General features: G+C 44.5%; 1 protein-coding gene across 5 annotated transcripts; it reads left to right on the top strand.

Moving 5' to 3' along the window:
• Positions 1 to 179: 179 nt before the first annotated feature.
• On the top strand, positions 180 to 16,452 carry LOC142463612 (uncharacterized). Of its 5 annotated transcripts, none has more exons than XM_075566564.1 (7): positions 180 to 629; positions 3,692 to 3,850; positions 4,524 to 4,806; positions 12,677 to 12,889; positions 13,715 to 13,737; positions 13,910 to 13,948; positions 15,938 to 16,452. In XM_075566564.1, the coding sequence occupies exons 3-7, from the start codon at positions 4,548 to 4,550 to the stop codon at positions 16,409 to 16,411; spliced, it is 1,008 nt and encodes a 335-aa protein (XP_075422679.1). In that variant the 5' UTR covers positions 180 to 629; positions 3,692 to 3,850; positions 4,524 to 4,547; the 3' UTR covers positions 16,412 to 16,452. The 5 variants fall into 5 exon arrangements, with proteins under 5 accessions (XP_075422679.1, XP_075422678.1, XP_075422681.1 ...); XM_075566563.1 differs by having other exon boundaries at positions 182 to 629; positions 4,521 to 4,806; XM_075566566.1 differs by lacking the exon at positions 180 to 629 and having other exon boundaries at positions 3,836 to 3,976; positions 4,521 to 4,806.
• Positions 16,453 to 17,892: the final 1,440 nt, after the last annotated feature.

The following is a 17,892-nucleotide window of genomic DNA, read 5'->3' on the forward strand; positions in this document are numbered from 1 at the left end:
GCAGCTTCCAGAGCAGAGTCAGACTGAGTGAGCCAGGTCTCAGTTATAGCAAAGAGAAGCATAGAGTGAGAGAGAAAAAAGTCATGCACAGAGAGGAACTTGTTAGAGAGGGAGCGAGCATTCCAAAGGGCACAGGAGAAAGGGAGAGAGGAGGGAGTGTGGCAGGGGATGGGTATGAGGTTGGAGGGGTTGACACCAGAAGGAGTAGAAGTTGCATGTGGGAGGCGAGGACGAGAGCATGTAGAAATAAGGCAGGGACCAGGATTGGGAGAGATATCCCCAGAAGCAAGGAGGAGAAGTATGGATAGAAAGAGGATGTGTGAGGATGATTTGTAGGTGTGTGTTTTAGTGCAGGGGGTATAGCTGTGTGGTGTCAGAGGGCGCAGGTAAGAAAGGAGTTCCTGTGAACTCAGAAGTGGTGAAGAGAGGAGAGATGGAGATATATGAATAGAGTTAGACAAGATGAGGCTGGTGGAAGGAAGTGCATAATTTGAAAATAAGTGAGGTTACAGCAAATATAAAAAGTAAAGGTGGCATCACAGCAATAGTAACGTGCTGAGGTGTGCAGCCTGGGATCGATGATATCCTCCTTTCCAGCGAAGGTCACATGCAGGAATCAAGGCCAGCAGGTATTGTCCACTTTTTTTACACCTTTTTTGAACTCCCTTTTAAGCTCCAATTTTCTTGCTACTTAAAAGGGCTAATTCACAATAACTCGACAGTAACAGCCCGAGGAGGGGACGCGTGGGATGGGTGTGCGTTTGAAGATGTAGTAACACGCAGGGAGGGGACACGTGGGGTGGGTGTGAATATGCAGTAACACGCAGGGAGGGGACGCGTGGGATGGGTGTGTGTTTGAATATGTAGTAACACGCAGGGAGGGGACACGTGGGGTGGGTGTGAAGATGCAGTAACATTGTTGCAATCAGGAAACGTCATGTCTCTAACAGAATTTTCCTCTGCTGATGTCAGTGCAAAGGGGGGTTCCTAAATACCCCAGCTCCCTCCCCCCTCAGCTCCCGTCCCCCCTCAGCTCCTGCCAATAGGCATTTCTCCCCCTCAGCTCCCTCCCCTCTCAGCTCCCTCCCCCCCTCAGCTCCCTCTCCTCTCAGCTCCCATCCCCCCTCAGCTCCCTCCCCTCTCAGCTCCCTCCCCCCTCAGCTCCCTCTCCCCTCAGCTCCCTCCCCTCTCAGCCCCCCCCCCCCCAGCTCCCTTCCCTCTAAACTCCCTCCCCCCTCAGCTCCTACCAGGGGGCATTTCTCCCCCCTCAGCCGCGCCCCCCTCTGCTTTATCCCTAGACCATTAACTCCTTACATGCCAGAGTAACTAGCAACTCCTTATATAGCAGCAGCTGCCAAGCTACTATCTGCGCATTGTGCTGCCCACACCTCTGTGCCCTGAAATGTCACTTTCACAGACACCAGTAGCAGTAAGTATGGCTGTAAGAACAATGCTGCCACGATGTAACATCCTTCTCAATGTCTGTATCAGCAGTGATACTAAATAATTCCACATACAATATATATACAGTATATTCAGTTACCTTTATACAGGCAAATACTTACACATGTTACCCACCCAACTGCAGCGCTTTATCAGTCATAGATGTGTAGTTGAAACATTTTTTTTCTGTTTTCACCCTTAATGAAGCAATCAATGCTATTTCCTACATGTGTGTTTTAAAAAACAATCAGTTCTGTAATATCAGATAATATTTACTACTTTTTTGTTGTTAAATTGAACTCTTAATCCCATTTTTTAATGAGTGTTAATATACTGAGCATTCTTTGATTTCTATAGCAGGATTTATCCCACCTCCCCAGCAGTGCAAGATCTTTGCAACACTTCCCTGTTTGTGATCATTTGTTGCCAATATTCCCAGCAGTTTGAGCTGCAAACTGTAACAATAGATAATGTCACCATAATATAAGAATACATTGTAGCTGCTGAGTTACGCTGGTTGAAGGATTGATTTGAAACTGAAAGGCGGCCATTTAGTGAACCCTGGGAAGCAGAATCTTTGCTGACTGATCACGGGAGACTGTATTGATCGGCAGCATAGGTAATTATTTTTCAATAAAGGTTATCAAAGTTTGTGTACAGTATATTAAAATATATATTTTAAGTGCTGCTTTGACGGCTGTTTAACATAATCTCAGCCAGTGTTATTTGTAGTAATCTTCTGCCTTTTCCTCCTGCATCTCCAGGGCCAGGAAGATTATACATAACGTCATACTAATGCGTTTCATTCAAATTAACTCATTGTGGGTTATCCATTAACCTGCAATAGTGTACCCACTGGCACTATCATAGTTTAATGATCAACCCCGTTGTATTGTGTAGTGTGTGTGTGTGTGTGTGTGTGTGTGTTATATATATCACACACACACACACGCACGCACGCACGCACGCACGCACACACACACACACACACACACACACACACACACACACGTACGTCTTTATTTATATAGCGCCATTAATGTACATAGCGCGTGGTAATCATATAAATAACAAATAATACAAATAACAGATCGTGGGAATAAGCGCTTCAGACATAAAAGTAACATTTAGGAAGAGGAGTCCCTGCTCCGAGGAGCTTACAATCGAATTGGTAGGTAGGAAGAATGTGCAGAGATAGTGGGAAGGCGTTCTGGTAAGTGTGTTTGCCGGGGGCCAAGCTTTATGTATTGTGTATAGTTTAAGCCATTCAGAAACGTTGGTCTGTACAGGAGGTGTAAGGTCAGGGGTTGAAAAGTACATTTGTGTGTCATCAGCATAGAGGTGATATTTAAACCCAAGAGATGTGATCAGGTCACCTAGAGAAAGTGTGCACAGAGTAAAGAGAAGAGGTCCCAGGACAGAGCCCTGGGGCACCCCCACAGAGATCTTTAGAGGAGGAGGAGGAGGTGGTGTTAACAGAGGAGACACTGAAAGTACAATGGGAGATGTAAGAGGAGATCCAGGATAGAGCTTTGTTAGGAATACCAAGAATATGGAGAATGTGGAGGAGAAGAGGGTGGTCCACAGTGTCAAATGCTGCAGAGAGGTCGAGTAATATGAGCAGAGTGTAATAACCTCTGTCTTTGGCAGCATGGAGGTCATCAGTTATTTTAGTGAGGGCTGTTTCAGTGGAGTGAGCAGTGCGGATGCCAGATTGTAGAGGGTCTAGGAGAGAATGGGTGTTGAGAAAGTGGAGCAAGCGAGAGAATACAAGATGTTCTAGTATTATATATATTTTTAAAGAAAGGGACATGTTTATACGTGTATGTATGTATGTATGTATGTATGTATGTATGTATGTATGTATGTATGTTTGTATATATTTCTTTCTTTAGCGACAGAGCTGTTATTAGCGCTTTACAAGAGAGACAACACAGTACAAGTAATTATAGTACAATAAGATCAGACACTAGGAAAGGAATTCCCTGCCCCGGAGAGCTTACCATCTAAGTAATGCATTTGCTGCAACTATTAACCCTGTGTGTCTGCAATGCAGTGAAATGGTTAAGAAAAGGGTTAGAACAAGGTTGCCAGCCTGTATGGCAATGAAGGGGTTAATAGTACATAGAAACACAGTGTTTTTCTGTAAAACAGCTTCCATGAGGGTCCCACACCCATATGGAAAAAGCACGCTGGAAATGTCCTTTTCACATACTCCCTGTGCTGTGAATTTCCCTTCTGCTGCCAGATGATCCTCCTCCTCCCTCCCCCTCTGTGCTGGGAACTGCCCGCTGATGGAATGTGGAGGTATGGACAGGGCAGGAAGCTTAAGAGTGCCACAACCACCACCGCCTGCAGGAGAGCAGGATACAGGAGCATATTCCGTGGCACTGGCTGAGGCGTGGACGTATGTATTTCAGTGCCATTTGTGACCCGTACCTCTGTATTCTCTGGACTTTGATCTAGATGTATTTCCACTGTTTAATGGCCAAATCCTCTGTTAGGCTTGGACTCTTGTAGTCTTTCCAAGAAGGTGAGAGGTATGGAAGGAGAGGATGGGGGGGGGATAAGGGATAAGGGGTGAGAGGAATGGGGCTGACATTATGAGGGAAATTTAAAAGGCATGAGGGGTGGGGAAAGAGGTATGAGAGGACGGGTGAGATATGAGCGAGAAGGAGGTGAGTAGTATGAGATGAGGTACCTTTTACCCCCCCCCCCATACCTCTTACCTTCACCCATAGCGTCACCTCCTGCCCATACCTCTCATGCAACCCCATACCAATTATTCCCCAATATCTCTTAATTTCACCCAAAGCTTCACCTCCTGCTGATACCTCTCATCCCACCCCATACCTATTATTCCCACATACATTTACCTTGACCCATAGCCACCTCCTGCTCATTCTCATCCAACCCCATACCTCTCTTCCAACCCCATGTCTCTTACCTTCACCCATAGCGTCAGTCCTGCCCATACCTCTCATCTAAACCCATATCCCTTACCTGCCCCATGCCTCTTCCTTCCCCCACATGCTTCTGGCCACATACTTCTCACCTGCTCCTTTGTCTTGTTTCAGCAGTTCCTCTGAAAAGGGGGAAAAAAGATGGCAGTTGGAATCTTCTCAAGAGACGGTCAGAGCTCCTACAAATGGTTGTCCCACTTCCTCGCCGTGACTCCGCCGACAGTGATGGACGTCCGACCTGTTTACATCTCCAGTAACAACTCCAAGAACTTCAGAGAAGAGGTCTCCAAGTGCAAGTTTGCCATTCTATACCACACGAAGAAGAGAGGCAGGATAAATATCACCGATGTGACAGATTCTCTGTATGATGAGGAGCTGGAGTATTTATCCCATTGTCTTGGTAAGAGAAAGAGGTCTCATAAAATACAAATAGTCAAACTTTAAGTATGCATCATATGTGGACTGAATACTAAAGTATTTATTAATTTTACTGAGTAACTGGAGAAGGTTTTCAGCAAATTTCCAAATTGTAGTCTTTGGGATGGTTGAATACTGAGCGATAGTTGGGTATCAGATGAGGCAGACTGGAAGATGACTACTTTGTATGATGAGGAACTGGACTATTTATCCTGTGAAATCGGTAAGGAGGACCAGGTTTCATATAAAAGCATAGTGTATCTCATAGAGCATATGAGAAGAGTATATGTGAAGGGATGCAGAATGAGAGGTAGTTACAGTGTGTCTGTAAGTGGAGATAGAGATAGGAGCAGAATGAGAGGTAGTTACACTGTGTCTGTAAGTGGAGAGAGACAGGTGCAGAATGAGAAGTAGTTACAGTGTGTCTGTAAGTTGAGATAGAGAGACAGGTGCAGAATGAGAGGTAGTTACAGTGTGTCTGTAAGTGGACATATGGAGACAGGTGTAGAATGAGATTTAGTTACAGTGTGTCTGTAAGTGGAGATAGAGAGACAGGAGCAGAATGAGAGGTAGTTACAGTGTGTCTGTAAGTGGATATAGAGAGACAGGGGCAGAATGAGAGGTAGTTACAGTGTGTCTGTAAGTGGAGATAGAGAGACAGGAGCAGAATGAGAGGTAGTTACAGTGTGTCTGTAAGTGGAGATAGAGAGACAGGAGCAGAATGAGAGGTAGTTACAGTGTGTCTGTAAGTGGAGATAGAGAGACAGGAGCAGAATGAGAGGTAGCTACAGTGTGTCTGTAAGTGGAGATAGAGAGACAGGAGGAGAATGAGAGGTAGTTACAGTGTGTCTGTAAGTGGAGATAGAGAGACAGGGGCAGAATGAGAGGTAGTTACAGTGTGTCTGTAAGTTGAGATAGAGAGACAGGAGCAGAATGAGAGGTAGTTACAGTGTGTCTGTAAGTGGAGATAGAGAGACAGGAGCAGAATGAGAGGTAGTTACAGTGTGTCTGTAAGTGGATATAGAGAGACAGAAGCAGATTGAGAGGCAGTTACAGTGTGTCTGTAAGTGGAGATATAGACAGGTGCAGAATGAGAGGTAGTTACAGTGTGTCTGTAAGTGGAGATATAGACAGGTGCAGAATGAGAGGCAGTTACAGTGTGTCTGTAAGTGGAGATAGAGAGACAGGAGCAGAATGAGAGGTAGTTACAGTGTGTCTGTAAGTGGAGATAGAGAGACAGGGGCAGAATGAGAGGTAGTTACAGTGTGTCTGTAAGTGGAGATAGAGAGACAGGAGCAGAATGAGAGGTAGTTATAGGGTATCTGTAAGTGGAGATAGAGGGAGAGGTGCAGAATGAGATGTAGTTACAGTGTGTCTGTAAGTGGAGATAGAGAGACAGGTGCAGAATGAGAGGTAGTTACAGTGTGTCTGTAAGTGGAGATAGAGAGACAGGAGCAGAATGAGAGGTAGTTACAGTGTGTCTGTAAGTGGAGATAGAGAGAGAGGTGCAGAATGAGATGTAGTTACAGTGTGTCTGTAAGTGGAGATAGAGAGACAGGTGCAGAATGAGAGGTAGTTACAGTGTGTCTGTAAGTGGAGATAGAGAGACAGGAGCAGAATGAGAGGTAGTTACAGTGTGTCTGTAAGTGGAGATACAGAAAGGAGCAGAATGAGAGGTAGTTACAGTGTGTCTGTAAGTGGAGATAGAGAGAAAGGAGCAGAATGAGAGGTAGTTACAGTGTGTCTGTAAGTGGAGATAGAGAGACAGGTGCAGAATGAGAGGTAGTTACAGTGTGTCTGTAAGCGGTGATAGAGAGACAGGAGCAGAATGAGAGGTAGTTACAGTGTGTCTGTAAGTGGAGATAGAGAGACAGGAGCAGAATGAGAGGTAGTTACAGTGTGTCTGTAAGTGGAGATAGAGAGACAGGTGCAGAATGAGAGGTAGTTACAGTGTGTCTGTAAGCGGAGATAGAGAGACAGGAGCAGAATGAGAGGTAGTTACAGTGTGTCTGTAAGTGGAGATAGAGAGACAGGAGCAGAATGAGAGGTAGTTACACTGTGTCTGTAAGTGGAGATAGAGAGACAGGAGCAGAATGAGAGGTAGTTACAGTTTGTCTGTAAGTGGAGATAGAGAGACATGAGCAGAATGAGAGGTAGTTACAGGGTGTCTGTAAGTGGAGATAGAGAGACAGGGGCAGAACGAGAGGTAGTTACAGTGTGTCTGTAAGCGGAGATAGAGAGAAAGGAGCAGAATGAGAGGTAGTTACAGTGTGTCTGTAAGTGGAGATAGAGAGACAGGAGCAGAATGAGAGGTAGTTACAGTGTGTCTGTAAGTGGAGATAGAGAGACAGGAGCAGAATGAGAGGTAGTTACAGTGTATCTGTAAGTGGAGATAGAGGGACAGGAGCAGAATGAGAGGTAGTTACAAAGTGTTGTAAGTGGAGATAGAGAGACAGGAGCAGAATGAGAGGTAGTTACAGTGTGTCTGTTAGTGGAGATATAGACAGGTGCAGAATGAGAGGCAGTTACAGTGTGTCTGTAAGTGGAGATAGAGAGACAGGTGCAGAATGAGAGGTAGTTACAGTGTGTCTGTAAGTGGAGATATGGAGACAGGAGCAGAATGAGAGGTAGTTACAGTGTGTCTGTAAGTGGAGGTCAGAGAGACAGGAGCAGAATGAGAGGTAGTTACATTGTGTCTGTAAGTGGAGATAGAGAGACAGGGGCAGAATGAGAGGTAGTTACAAAGTGTCTGTAAGTGGAGATATAGACAGGTGCAGAATGAGAGGCAGTTTCAGTCTGTCTGTAAGTGGAGATAGAGAGACAGTAGCAGAATGAGAGGTAGTTACAGTGTGTCTGTAAGTAGAGATAGAGAGACAGGTGCAGAATGAGTGGTAGTTACAGTGTGTCTGTAAGTGGAGATAGAGAAACAGGAGCAGAATGAGAAGTAGTTACAGGGTGTCTGTAAGTGGAGATAGAGAGACAGGAGCAGAATGAGAGGTAGTTACAGTGTGTCTGTAAGTGGAGATAGAGAGACAGGGGCAGAATGAGAGGTAGTTACGAAGTGTCTGTAAGTGGAGATAGAGAGACAGGTGCAGAATGAGAGGTAGTTACAGTGTGTCTGTAAGTGGAGATATGGAGACAGGAGCAGAATGAGAGGTAGTTACAGTGTATCTGTAAGTGGAGGTCAGAGAGACAGGAGCAGAATGAGAGGTAGTTACATTGTGTCTGTAAGTGGAGATAGAGAGACAGGGGCAGAATGAGAGGTAGTTACAAAGTGTCTGTAAGTGGTGATATAGACAGGTGCAGAATGAGAGGCTGTTACAGTGTGTCTGTAAGTGGAGATAGAGACAGGAGCAGAATGAGAGGTAGTTACAGTGTGTCTGTAATTGGAGATATAGACAGGTGCAGAATGAGAGGTAGTTACATTGTGTCTGTAAGTGGAGATAGAGAGACAGGAGCAGAATGAGAGGTAGTTACAGTGTGTCTGTAAGTGGAGATAGAGAGACAGGGGCAGAATGAGAGGTAGTTACGAAGTGTCTGTAAGTGGAGATAGAGAGACAGGTGCAGAATGAGAGGTAGTTACAGTGTGTCTGTAAGTGGAGATATGGAGACAGGAGCAGAATGAGAGGTAGTTACAGTGTGTCTGTAAGTGGAGGTCAGAGAGACAGGAGCAGAATGAGAGGTAGTTACATTGTGTCTGTAAGTGGAGATAGAGAGACAGGGGCAGAATGAGAGGTAGTTACAAAGTGTCTGTAAGTGGTGATATAGACAGGTGCAGAATGAGAGGCTGTTACAGTGTGTCTGTAAGTGGAGATAGAGACAGGAGCAGAATGAGAGGTAGTTACAGTGTGTCTGTAATTGGAGATATAGACAGGTGCAGAATGAGAGGTAGTTACATTGTGTCTGTAAGTGGAGATAGAGAGACAGGAGCAGAATGGGAGGTAGTTACAGTGTGTCTGTAAGTGGAGATAGAGACAGGAGCAGAATGAGAGGTAGTTACAGTGTGTCTGTAATTGGAGATATAGACAGGAGCAGAATGAGAGGTAGTTACAGTGTGTCTGTAAGTGGAGATAGAGAGACAGGTGCAGAATGAGAGGTAGTTACAGTGTGTCTGTAAGTGGAGATAGAGAGACAGGGGCAGAATGAGAGGTAGTTACAGTGTGTCTGTAAGTGGAGTTAGAGAGACAGGTGAAGAATGAGAGGTAGTTACAGTGTGTCTGTAAGTGGAGATAGAGAGACAGGGGCAGAATGAGAGGTAGTTACAGTGTGTCTGTAAGTGGAGTTAGAGAGACAGGTGCAGAATGAGAGGTAGTTACAGTGTGTCTGTAAGTGGAGATAGAGAGACAGGAGCAGAATGAGAGGTAGTTACAGTGTGTCTGTAAGTGGAGATACAGAAAGGAGCAGAATGAGAGGTAGTTACAGTGTGTCTGTAAGTGGAGATAGAAAGACAGGGGCAGAATGAGAGGTAGTTACAGTGTGTCTGTAAGTGGAGTTAGAGAGACAGGTGCAGAATGAGAGGTAGTTACAGTGTGTCTGTAAGTGGAGATAGAGAGACAGGAGCAGAATGAGAGGTAGTTACAGTGTGTCTGTAAGTGGAGATACAGACAGGAGCAGAATGAGAGGTAGTTACAGTGTGTCTGTAAGTGGAGATAGAGAGACAGGAGCAGAATGAGAGGTAATTACAGTGTGTCTGTAATTGGAGATAGAGAGACAGGAGCAGAATGAGAGGCAGTTACAGTGTCTGTAAGTGGAGATAGAGAGAAAGGAGCAGAATGAGAGGTCGTTACAGTGTGTCTGTAAGTGGAGATATAGACAGGTGCAGAATGAGAGGTAGTTACAGTGTGTCTGTAAGTGCAGATAGAGAGACAGGAGCAGAATGAGAGGTAGTTACATTGTGTCTGTAAGTGGAGATAGAGAGACAGGGGCAGAATGAGAGGTAGTTACAGTGTGTCTGTAAGTGGAGATATAGACAGGAGCAGAATGAGAGGCAGTTACAGTGTGTCTGTAAGTGGAGATAGAGAGAAAGGAGCAGAATGAGAGGTAGTTACAGTGTGTCTGTAAGTGGAGATATAGACAAGTGCAGAATGAGAGGTAGTTACAGTGTGTCTGTAAGTGGAGATAGAGAGACAGAAGCAGAATGAGAGGTAGCTACAGTGTGTCTGTAAGTGGAGATATGGAGACAGGGGCAGAATGAGAGGTAGTTACAGTGTGTCTGTAAGTGGAGATATAGAAAGGTGCAGAATGAGAGGTAGTTACAAAGTGTCTGTAAGTGGAGATATAGACAGGTGCAGAATGAAAGGTAGTTACAGTGTGTCTGTAAGTGGATATAGAGAGACAGGAGCAGAATGAGAGGTAGTTACAGTGTGTCTGTAAGTAGAGATAGAGAGACAGGGGCAGAATGAGAGGTAGTTACAGTGTGTCTGTAAGTGGAGGTCAGAGAGACAGGAGCAGAATGAGAGGTAGTTACAAAGTGTTGTAAGTGGAGATAGAGAGACAGGAGCAGAATGAGAGGTAGTTACAAAGTGTTGTAAGTGGAGATAGAGGGACAGGAGCAGAATGAGAGGTAGTTACAAAGTGTTGTAAGTGGAGATAGAGAGACAGGTGCAGAATGAGAGGCTGTTACAGTGTGTCTGTAAGTGGAGATAGAGACAGGAGCAGAATGAGAGGTAGTTACAGTGTGTCTGTAATTGGAGATATAGACAGGTGCAGAATGAGAGGTAGTTACAGTGTGTCTGTAAGTGGAGATAGAGACAGGAGCAGAATGAGAGGTAGTTACAGTGTGTCTGTAATTGGAGATAGAGACAGGTGCAGAATGAGAGGTAGTTACAGTGTGTCTGTAAGTGGAGATAGAGAGACAGAAGCAGAATGAGAGGCAGTTACAGTGTGTCTGTAAGTGGAGATAGAGAGACAGGAGCAGAATGAGAGGTAGTTACAGTGTGTCTGTAATTGGAGATAGAGAGACAGGGGCAGAATGAGAGGCAGTTACAGTGTCTGTAAGTGGAGATATAGACAGGTGCAGAATGAGAGGTAGTTACAGTGTGTCTGTGTGCAGATAGAGAGACAGGAGCAGAATGAGAGGTAGTTACAGTGTGTCTGTAAGTGGAGATAGAGAGACAGGGGCAGAATGAGAGTTAGTTACAGTGTGTCTGTAAGTGGAGATATAAACAGGAGCAGAATGAGAGGCAGTTACAGTGTGTCTGTAAGTGGAGATAGAAAGAAAGGAGCAGAATGACAGGTAGTTACAGTGTGTCTGTAAGTGGAGATATAGACAGGTGCAGAATGAGAGGTAGTTACAGTGTGTCTGTAAGTGGAGATATAGACAGGTGCAGAATGAGAGGTAGTTACAGTGTGTCTGTAAGTGGAGTTATAGACAGGTGCAGAATGAGAGGTAGTTACAGTGTGTCTGTAAGTGGAGATAGAGACAGGAGCAGAATGAGAGGTAGTTACAGTGTGTCTGTAAGTGGAGATATAGACAGGAGCAGAATGAGAGGTAGTTACAGTGTGTCTGTAAGTGGAGATATGGAGACAGGGGCAGAATGAGAGGTAGTTACAGTGTGTCTGTAAGTGGAGATAGAGAGACAGGAGCAGAATGAGAGGTAGTTACAGTGTGTCTGTAAGTGGAGATAGAGACAGGAGCAGAATGAGAGGTAGTTACAGTGTGTCTGTAATTGGAGATAGAGAGACAGGTGCAGAATGAGAGGTAGTTACAGTGTGTCTGTAAGTGGAGATAGAGAGACAGGAGCAGAATGAGAGGTAGTTACAGTGTGTCTGTAAGTGGAGATAGAGACAGGAGCAGAATGAGAGGTAGTTACAGTGTGTCTGTAATTGGAGATAGAGAGACAGGAGCAGAATGAGAGGTAGTTACAGTGTGTCTGTAAGTGGAGATATAGACAGGTGCAGAATGAGAGGTAGTTACCGACCAAATCCGTTGGCAGATTTTACCCCGCAAAGCGGATTTTTGGTGGAAAATACAACAAACTCTGAGGCGCTGATTTTGGCGGATTTGCGTTTTTCTTGCGCCTGCCTGCTGCTGTTTCTGAAAGCTGCTGATCAGCTGATGGCTCATACTGATTCGGTACCACAGCCCGGCCTTTATAAACCTCATCCTCCCCTTAATGGTTTCCTGATTATTTAGGTTGCCCCTGTTATCAAGCTGGCTGCCATATATTGTTTGTTGTCTCTCCCTTAGCAGACCCTATTCTGACCACTGCCACAGTACCTGCCTGCTGCCTACCTCTGACCATTGCTTGTCCAGTGACCACCACTTTACATCTGCTGCCTGCTTCTTACCATTATCTGTCCACTGTCCACCGCTACCTGCCTGCAGCCTGCTGCTGACCATTATCTATCCACTGTCCACCGCTACCTGCCTGCAGCCTGCTGCTGACCATTATCTGTCCACTGTCTACCGCTACCTTCCTGCAGCCTGCTGCTGACCATTGCTACCTGCCTGCAGCCTGCTGCTGACCATTGCTACCTGCCTGCAGCCTGCTGCTGACCATTGCTACCTGCCTGCAGCCTGCTGCTGACCATTATCTGTCCACTGTCCACCACTGCCTGCCTGCAGCCTGCTGGTGACCATTATCTGTCCACTGCTACCTGCCTGCAGCCTGTTGCTTATCATTGCCTGTCTGCTGACCACTGCTGCTGACCTTGCCTGTTTATCGACTCCTGTCAACCTGTTCCAGCAACTGGGCATTTGCAGTCGCCGCCCCGTGATAAAAGCTGAATGATACAATATAATAGAGTAAGGGAGAGCTGCGTATAATGTGGGGAAAAGCTATTAACCATTCAAATAAAATGTAATGAATAAAAACACCAGTATTAGCATGTCATGTTTCACGTGTGTGTAGGGAAGGAGAAAGTCATTGTGCTGATTGATGACCTGGAGGATATCAGCTCTTTGGAGAAGACCAGAATCCAACAGAATCAGCCTAGTATTGGGAGACTGGCCGACAATCTGTTCCTCTTCAACAGAGAGGACAAGGAGAACCTTCCTGTTCTGGGGACATCGGATTCAATGAAGAAAAAGTTGGAACAGATCAAGAAAATAATCATGGGGAATGGTAAGAATGAAACCAGTCCGATCAAATCAGGTAGAGTTGCAAGATGATATTTTACTTTAGGGTGAACAAACGAGTGTGTGTGTGTGTGTTAGAAACACACAATCTTAGCGAGCCCAAGTATAGGCCATATAGTTTAATCCTTTGGCCAAACCATATGAAGACCGCATGCATACACAGGCCTTGTACACACACATGCCAACAGTACAACACCCTGTGTGTGGTTAATAAATGCACACACATATACACTTAGTAGAAGTCAAAAGATGAACCATTTACCCTTCTCCTGGGTTGGTCCTCCATATATGTTGTTGCTTAGGAGTTATACAAAGGAACCCAACGCACATCCACTGTGACTAATTATTTAGTTGATTTCTATATGTTTTCTTCGCATAAGTATGGGTCATTTAGTTCAAACCTTTGGCAAAAACATGTTAAGCTGGCGACCACTTCAAAGTAAGCCTATCAGCAGGTCCCCACACCGCGCTATGTACTGTGTCCTGCGCATTTTCACCACTACGTACAGATATTTGTTTTAGAAAACATTTCTAGAAACGACCCCACGTACAAAACACCGTTAATATTTCTTAGACCAATATCAAAAACACCATAAAAAGTGTCCATCCTTATTATTTATAAATATGTTGGTCGCTATGTATCAGCCTCATGGAATCTCCTGTGTTTCCCAGTTCTGCTGCCTGGAGACTTTAATATGTTAATACCTTTGTAGATTGTGATTTTGAACAGGACTATGTATTGTTTTTGTATAGTGGGACTATTAGCCATTCTTAGGATTTGCTAACACCTTTTCCTGTATTTCTTTGACAGGGTTCAGAACAGTTTCCCAGCCGGTAAGTCACTTCTTCAATGCCTTTATTGTTTCTGTAGAATCCCTTTAATTGAATGTAATATTTTCCTGTGACAATGGCTCAGTCATAGACTGTGTGCCAATACCATCCAACACATTGATCTGACATCTACAGTTATCGCACTGACCACAAATATCTGACTTTTTTTTTAAAGGGTTCATATTCTAAACCAGAAGACATGAGCTGCTGGAAGGTAAGTGTACAAAGAACCCAGTATTCATTCATGTCTATATCTTATTAAAAATAGAAGGAAGCAAATATCCGCCACTGGTACCTCTACATGCCAATATCCATCCGAGCCACTTGGTTCAACATAAACACCAACTGGAAGGTCATTCCCATATGGGCTGCCCAAGACACATATGAAACTGCCTTCTTTCACCACCTCCCTACAAGGATCCAACTTTAAGAGGGTCCCTTATCCCATATAACACCTTCCTGCCAAGCTCCAACAAGATCTTACTGACATTACAAGCAAAACATAGCCCAAAACCATCATAAAAACAGGGTGGAGCTTCTTCACGGATCCAGAATCCTGGAGGTAGGTTAACACCATACCACCCACTAATATAGCCGTACCAACCCCTTTGTCCCCTTCCCTTGCTATCTTAACTAACAACTACACAAGGAAAAAGACACGTAGTCAATTGTCGGTGCAACAGGAACAGTTCACAGGCATATAATACAAATTCCTATATGTCCCCTTGAAACTGAGCAATTAATCTTGATCCTGGGAGTGTAGTGGTAATCCTTGTATTGCTGCTCAAATATAATGAGCTGAGATAGTGATAATTAGTATATATAACTCATATGATAGTGGCCGCCAACATGACAGACCTAAATCATAAAGTGGGATTTATGGAGTACTGGGGAGGCACAGCCTCCTGAAGGTAAAGTGCCCCCTTTTCACCACCACACTCAGATAAGGCCACTTAGAGCATATAGGCTATACAGTCTATCAAAAGCAGGAAAAGTCCACAGGAAACTCACTTTTGGTAGAGATGGAGGCTTAGTTGAATAGACATCCAAAGTAGGTACACAGGAGCTGATATGGTGCGTGCATCCAGCTTGATTGAAGATTGATAGCAGGGAAAACACCTCGCACGAGGGAAAAGCGGAGCACTGCGGTGGGGTGTAGCGCGGAAGAAAACGGCACACCAATAATAAAATCTTATTTATTGAGTGACTGTGTGAGACATCCAAAAAACAGGAACAACTAACCACCCTTTTAGCAGTCACTCAATAAATGAGATTTTATTATTGGTTTGCCGTTTTCTTCCGCGCTACACCCCACCGCAGTGCTCCGCTTTTCCCTCGTTCGAGGTGTTTTCCCTGTTAAGTAACAACTAATCACCCCTCCCCCTCCTTCCCTATCAGCAGGAAGTCACTTTCCCTTCTCCCACTGTGTCATGTCTGGCTTTTTTCTTTTCATGTATACATCCCCCCCCAGGGAGAGCATTTCGGAGCAGGTGATGGAGACACAGAGAAAGATGCTGACCAATGCCTGCATCCTCCAGTTGGATGTGTCTAATTTGATACATCTGGTTACATTGTTTATGCCAGTCTAAATCTAGTGGAGATCTTGATAAAGATGAAAGAATTTAAGGATTATAGAGGGCGGTGTCCACTCCAGTGAGATCGGCACCGATGAATTAATACTTGCGAAATAGACACTTTGACACAGAGCGTAAAAGTTATAACCCTGGGAATGTCACCTATTCTTCAAAATATATGTATGTCTTTATTTATATAGCGCCATTAATGTACATAGTTCTTCACGGTAGTAATACATGTGGTAATCATATAAATAGCAAATAATGCAAATAACACATAATGGGAATGAGAACGCACAGGGAGAGTAGGAGGGCGTACTGGTAAGTGCGTCTGCAGGTGGCCAAGGTTTATGTATGAGGTGTATAGTATCAGCCACGGAGCTATATGCTTTGTTATGCAGGTGTGTTTTAAGGTGGGTGTTAAGGTGGATAGGGAGGGTGCGAGTCGGGTATTAAGGGGAAGGACATTCCAGAGGTTCGGAGCAGTCAGTGAGAAAGTAAATGGATAATAATGAGGAAATTATCTGTGTGTTGCAGTAATCGTATAACTCATTGTGGAAATGTAAATATGTGTTAATCCCTCAGCATAAAGTTCCACCTCCTCATGTCTGCCCTCTTCTCTCTTTTAGAGATATGCTATATGGTTGGTTTTCATCGCACTGGTTATAGTCATAATTGTGGTAGTGCTCAGTGTTACCTTGGGAATGGAACATCAAAGTGAGCAGAATGTGACCACTACACCAGTCTACTCTCTCACCACCCACTGGAGCACCAAACATGTTGCAGGAAATATCATGCCTCTTCCAAGAACTACAACTTCCTTTCCAGGAAATACAACTTCCCTTCCAGGAAATACGATTTCCCTTCCAGGAAATACGACTTCCCATCCAGGAAATATGACTTCCCATCCAGGAAATACGACTTCCCATCCAGGAAATACGACTTCCCATCCAGGAAATACGACTTCCCATCCAGGAAATACGACTTCCCATCCAGGAAATACGACTTCCCATCCAGGAAATACGACTTCCCTTCCAGGAAATACGACTTCCCATCCAGGAAATACGACTTCCCATCCAGGAAATACGACTTCCCTTCCATGAAATACAACTTCCTTTCCAGGAAATAAGACTTCCCATCCAGGAAATACGACTTCCCATCTAGGAAATACGACTTCCCATCCAGGAAATACGACTTCCCATCCAGGAAATACGACTTCCCATCCAGGAAATACAACTTCCTTTCCAGGAAATACGACTTCCCATCCAGGAAATACGACTTCCCTTCCAGGAAATACGACTTCCCATCTAGGAAATACGACTTCCCATCTAGGAAATACGACTTCCCATCCAGGAAATACGACTTCCCATCTAGGAAATACGACTTCCCATCCAGGAAATACGACTTCCCATCCAGGAAATACGACTTCCCTTCCAGGAAATACGACTTCCCTTCCATGAAATACAACTTCCTTTCCAGGAAATACGACTTCCTTTCCAGGACATATGACTTCCTTTCTAGGAAATGCCACATCCCTTCGAGGAAATACGATTTCCCTTCCAGGAAATGCCACATCCCTTCCAGGAAATACGATTTCCCTTCCAGGAAATGCCACATCCCTTCCAGGAAATACGATTTCCCTTCCAGGAAATGCCACATCCCTTCCAGGAAATACGATTTCCCTTCCAGGAAATACCACATCCCTTCCAGGAAATACGATTTCCCTTCCAGGAAATGCCACATCCTTTCCAGGAAATACGATTTCCCTTCCAGGAAATGCCACATCCCTTCCAGGAAATACGATTTCCCTTCCAGGAAATACCACATCCCTTCCAGGAAATACGATTTCCCTTCCAGGAAATGCCACATCCCTTCCAGGAAATACGATTTCCCTTCCAGGAAATGCCACATCCCTTCCAGGAAATACGATTTCCCTTCCAGGAAATTCCACATCCCTTCCAGGAAATACGATTTCCCTTCCAGGAAATGCCACATCCTTTCCAGGAAATACGATTTCCCTTCCAGGAAATTCCACATCCTTTCCATGAAATACCACTTCTATTTAAAAAAATACCACATCCCTTCCATGAAATACAACTTCCATTAATTAATTTGCTTTCCTCACTTCCCAGAACATTGCATCTAGCACTGAAGATTTTTAGGCAGACTTACACATTTTTAGGGAAACAGCTACTAGCCAATTTCATGTTGGAAAGATTATGCAATGATAGCAAATTCACCCTTTCTTCTTAGAATATAAAAATCATCGGGAGATAGTAGAGATTTTGTAACTTTTCAAAATAAATAAATACTTGCAAAAGAATGCAGACAGGGAGACATAGTGTATATGTAGGTGCACCTTTCTGGGAAACACCTTTCTTTATACCATGTCCACATTGTATAGTAGAAAACAAAAACTGTAGAGCCTTATACATTAAGTGTATACAAATATTAATATTCAAACCAGTGGTAAAGGTGTATAAATATTTCTATTCTGCCGCCTCTGCGTTGCGTCCTCTAACCGCCGTATTTATGCAAAGACGTGTGTGTGACACCGAGTTACATCTGTTCAATTCTCCCACTG

Source organism: Ascaphus truei, chromosome 11, assembly GCF_040206685.1.
Source record: "Ascaphus truei isolate aAscTru1 chromosome 11, aAscTru1.hap1, whole genome shotgun sequence".
Lineage (NCBI taxonomy): Eukaryota > Metazoa > Chordata > Amphibia > Anura > Ascaphidae > Ascaphus > Ascaphus truei.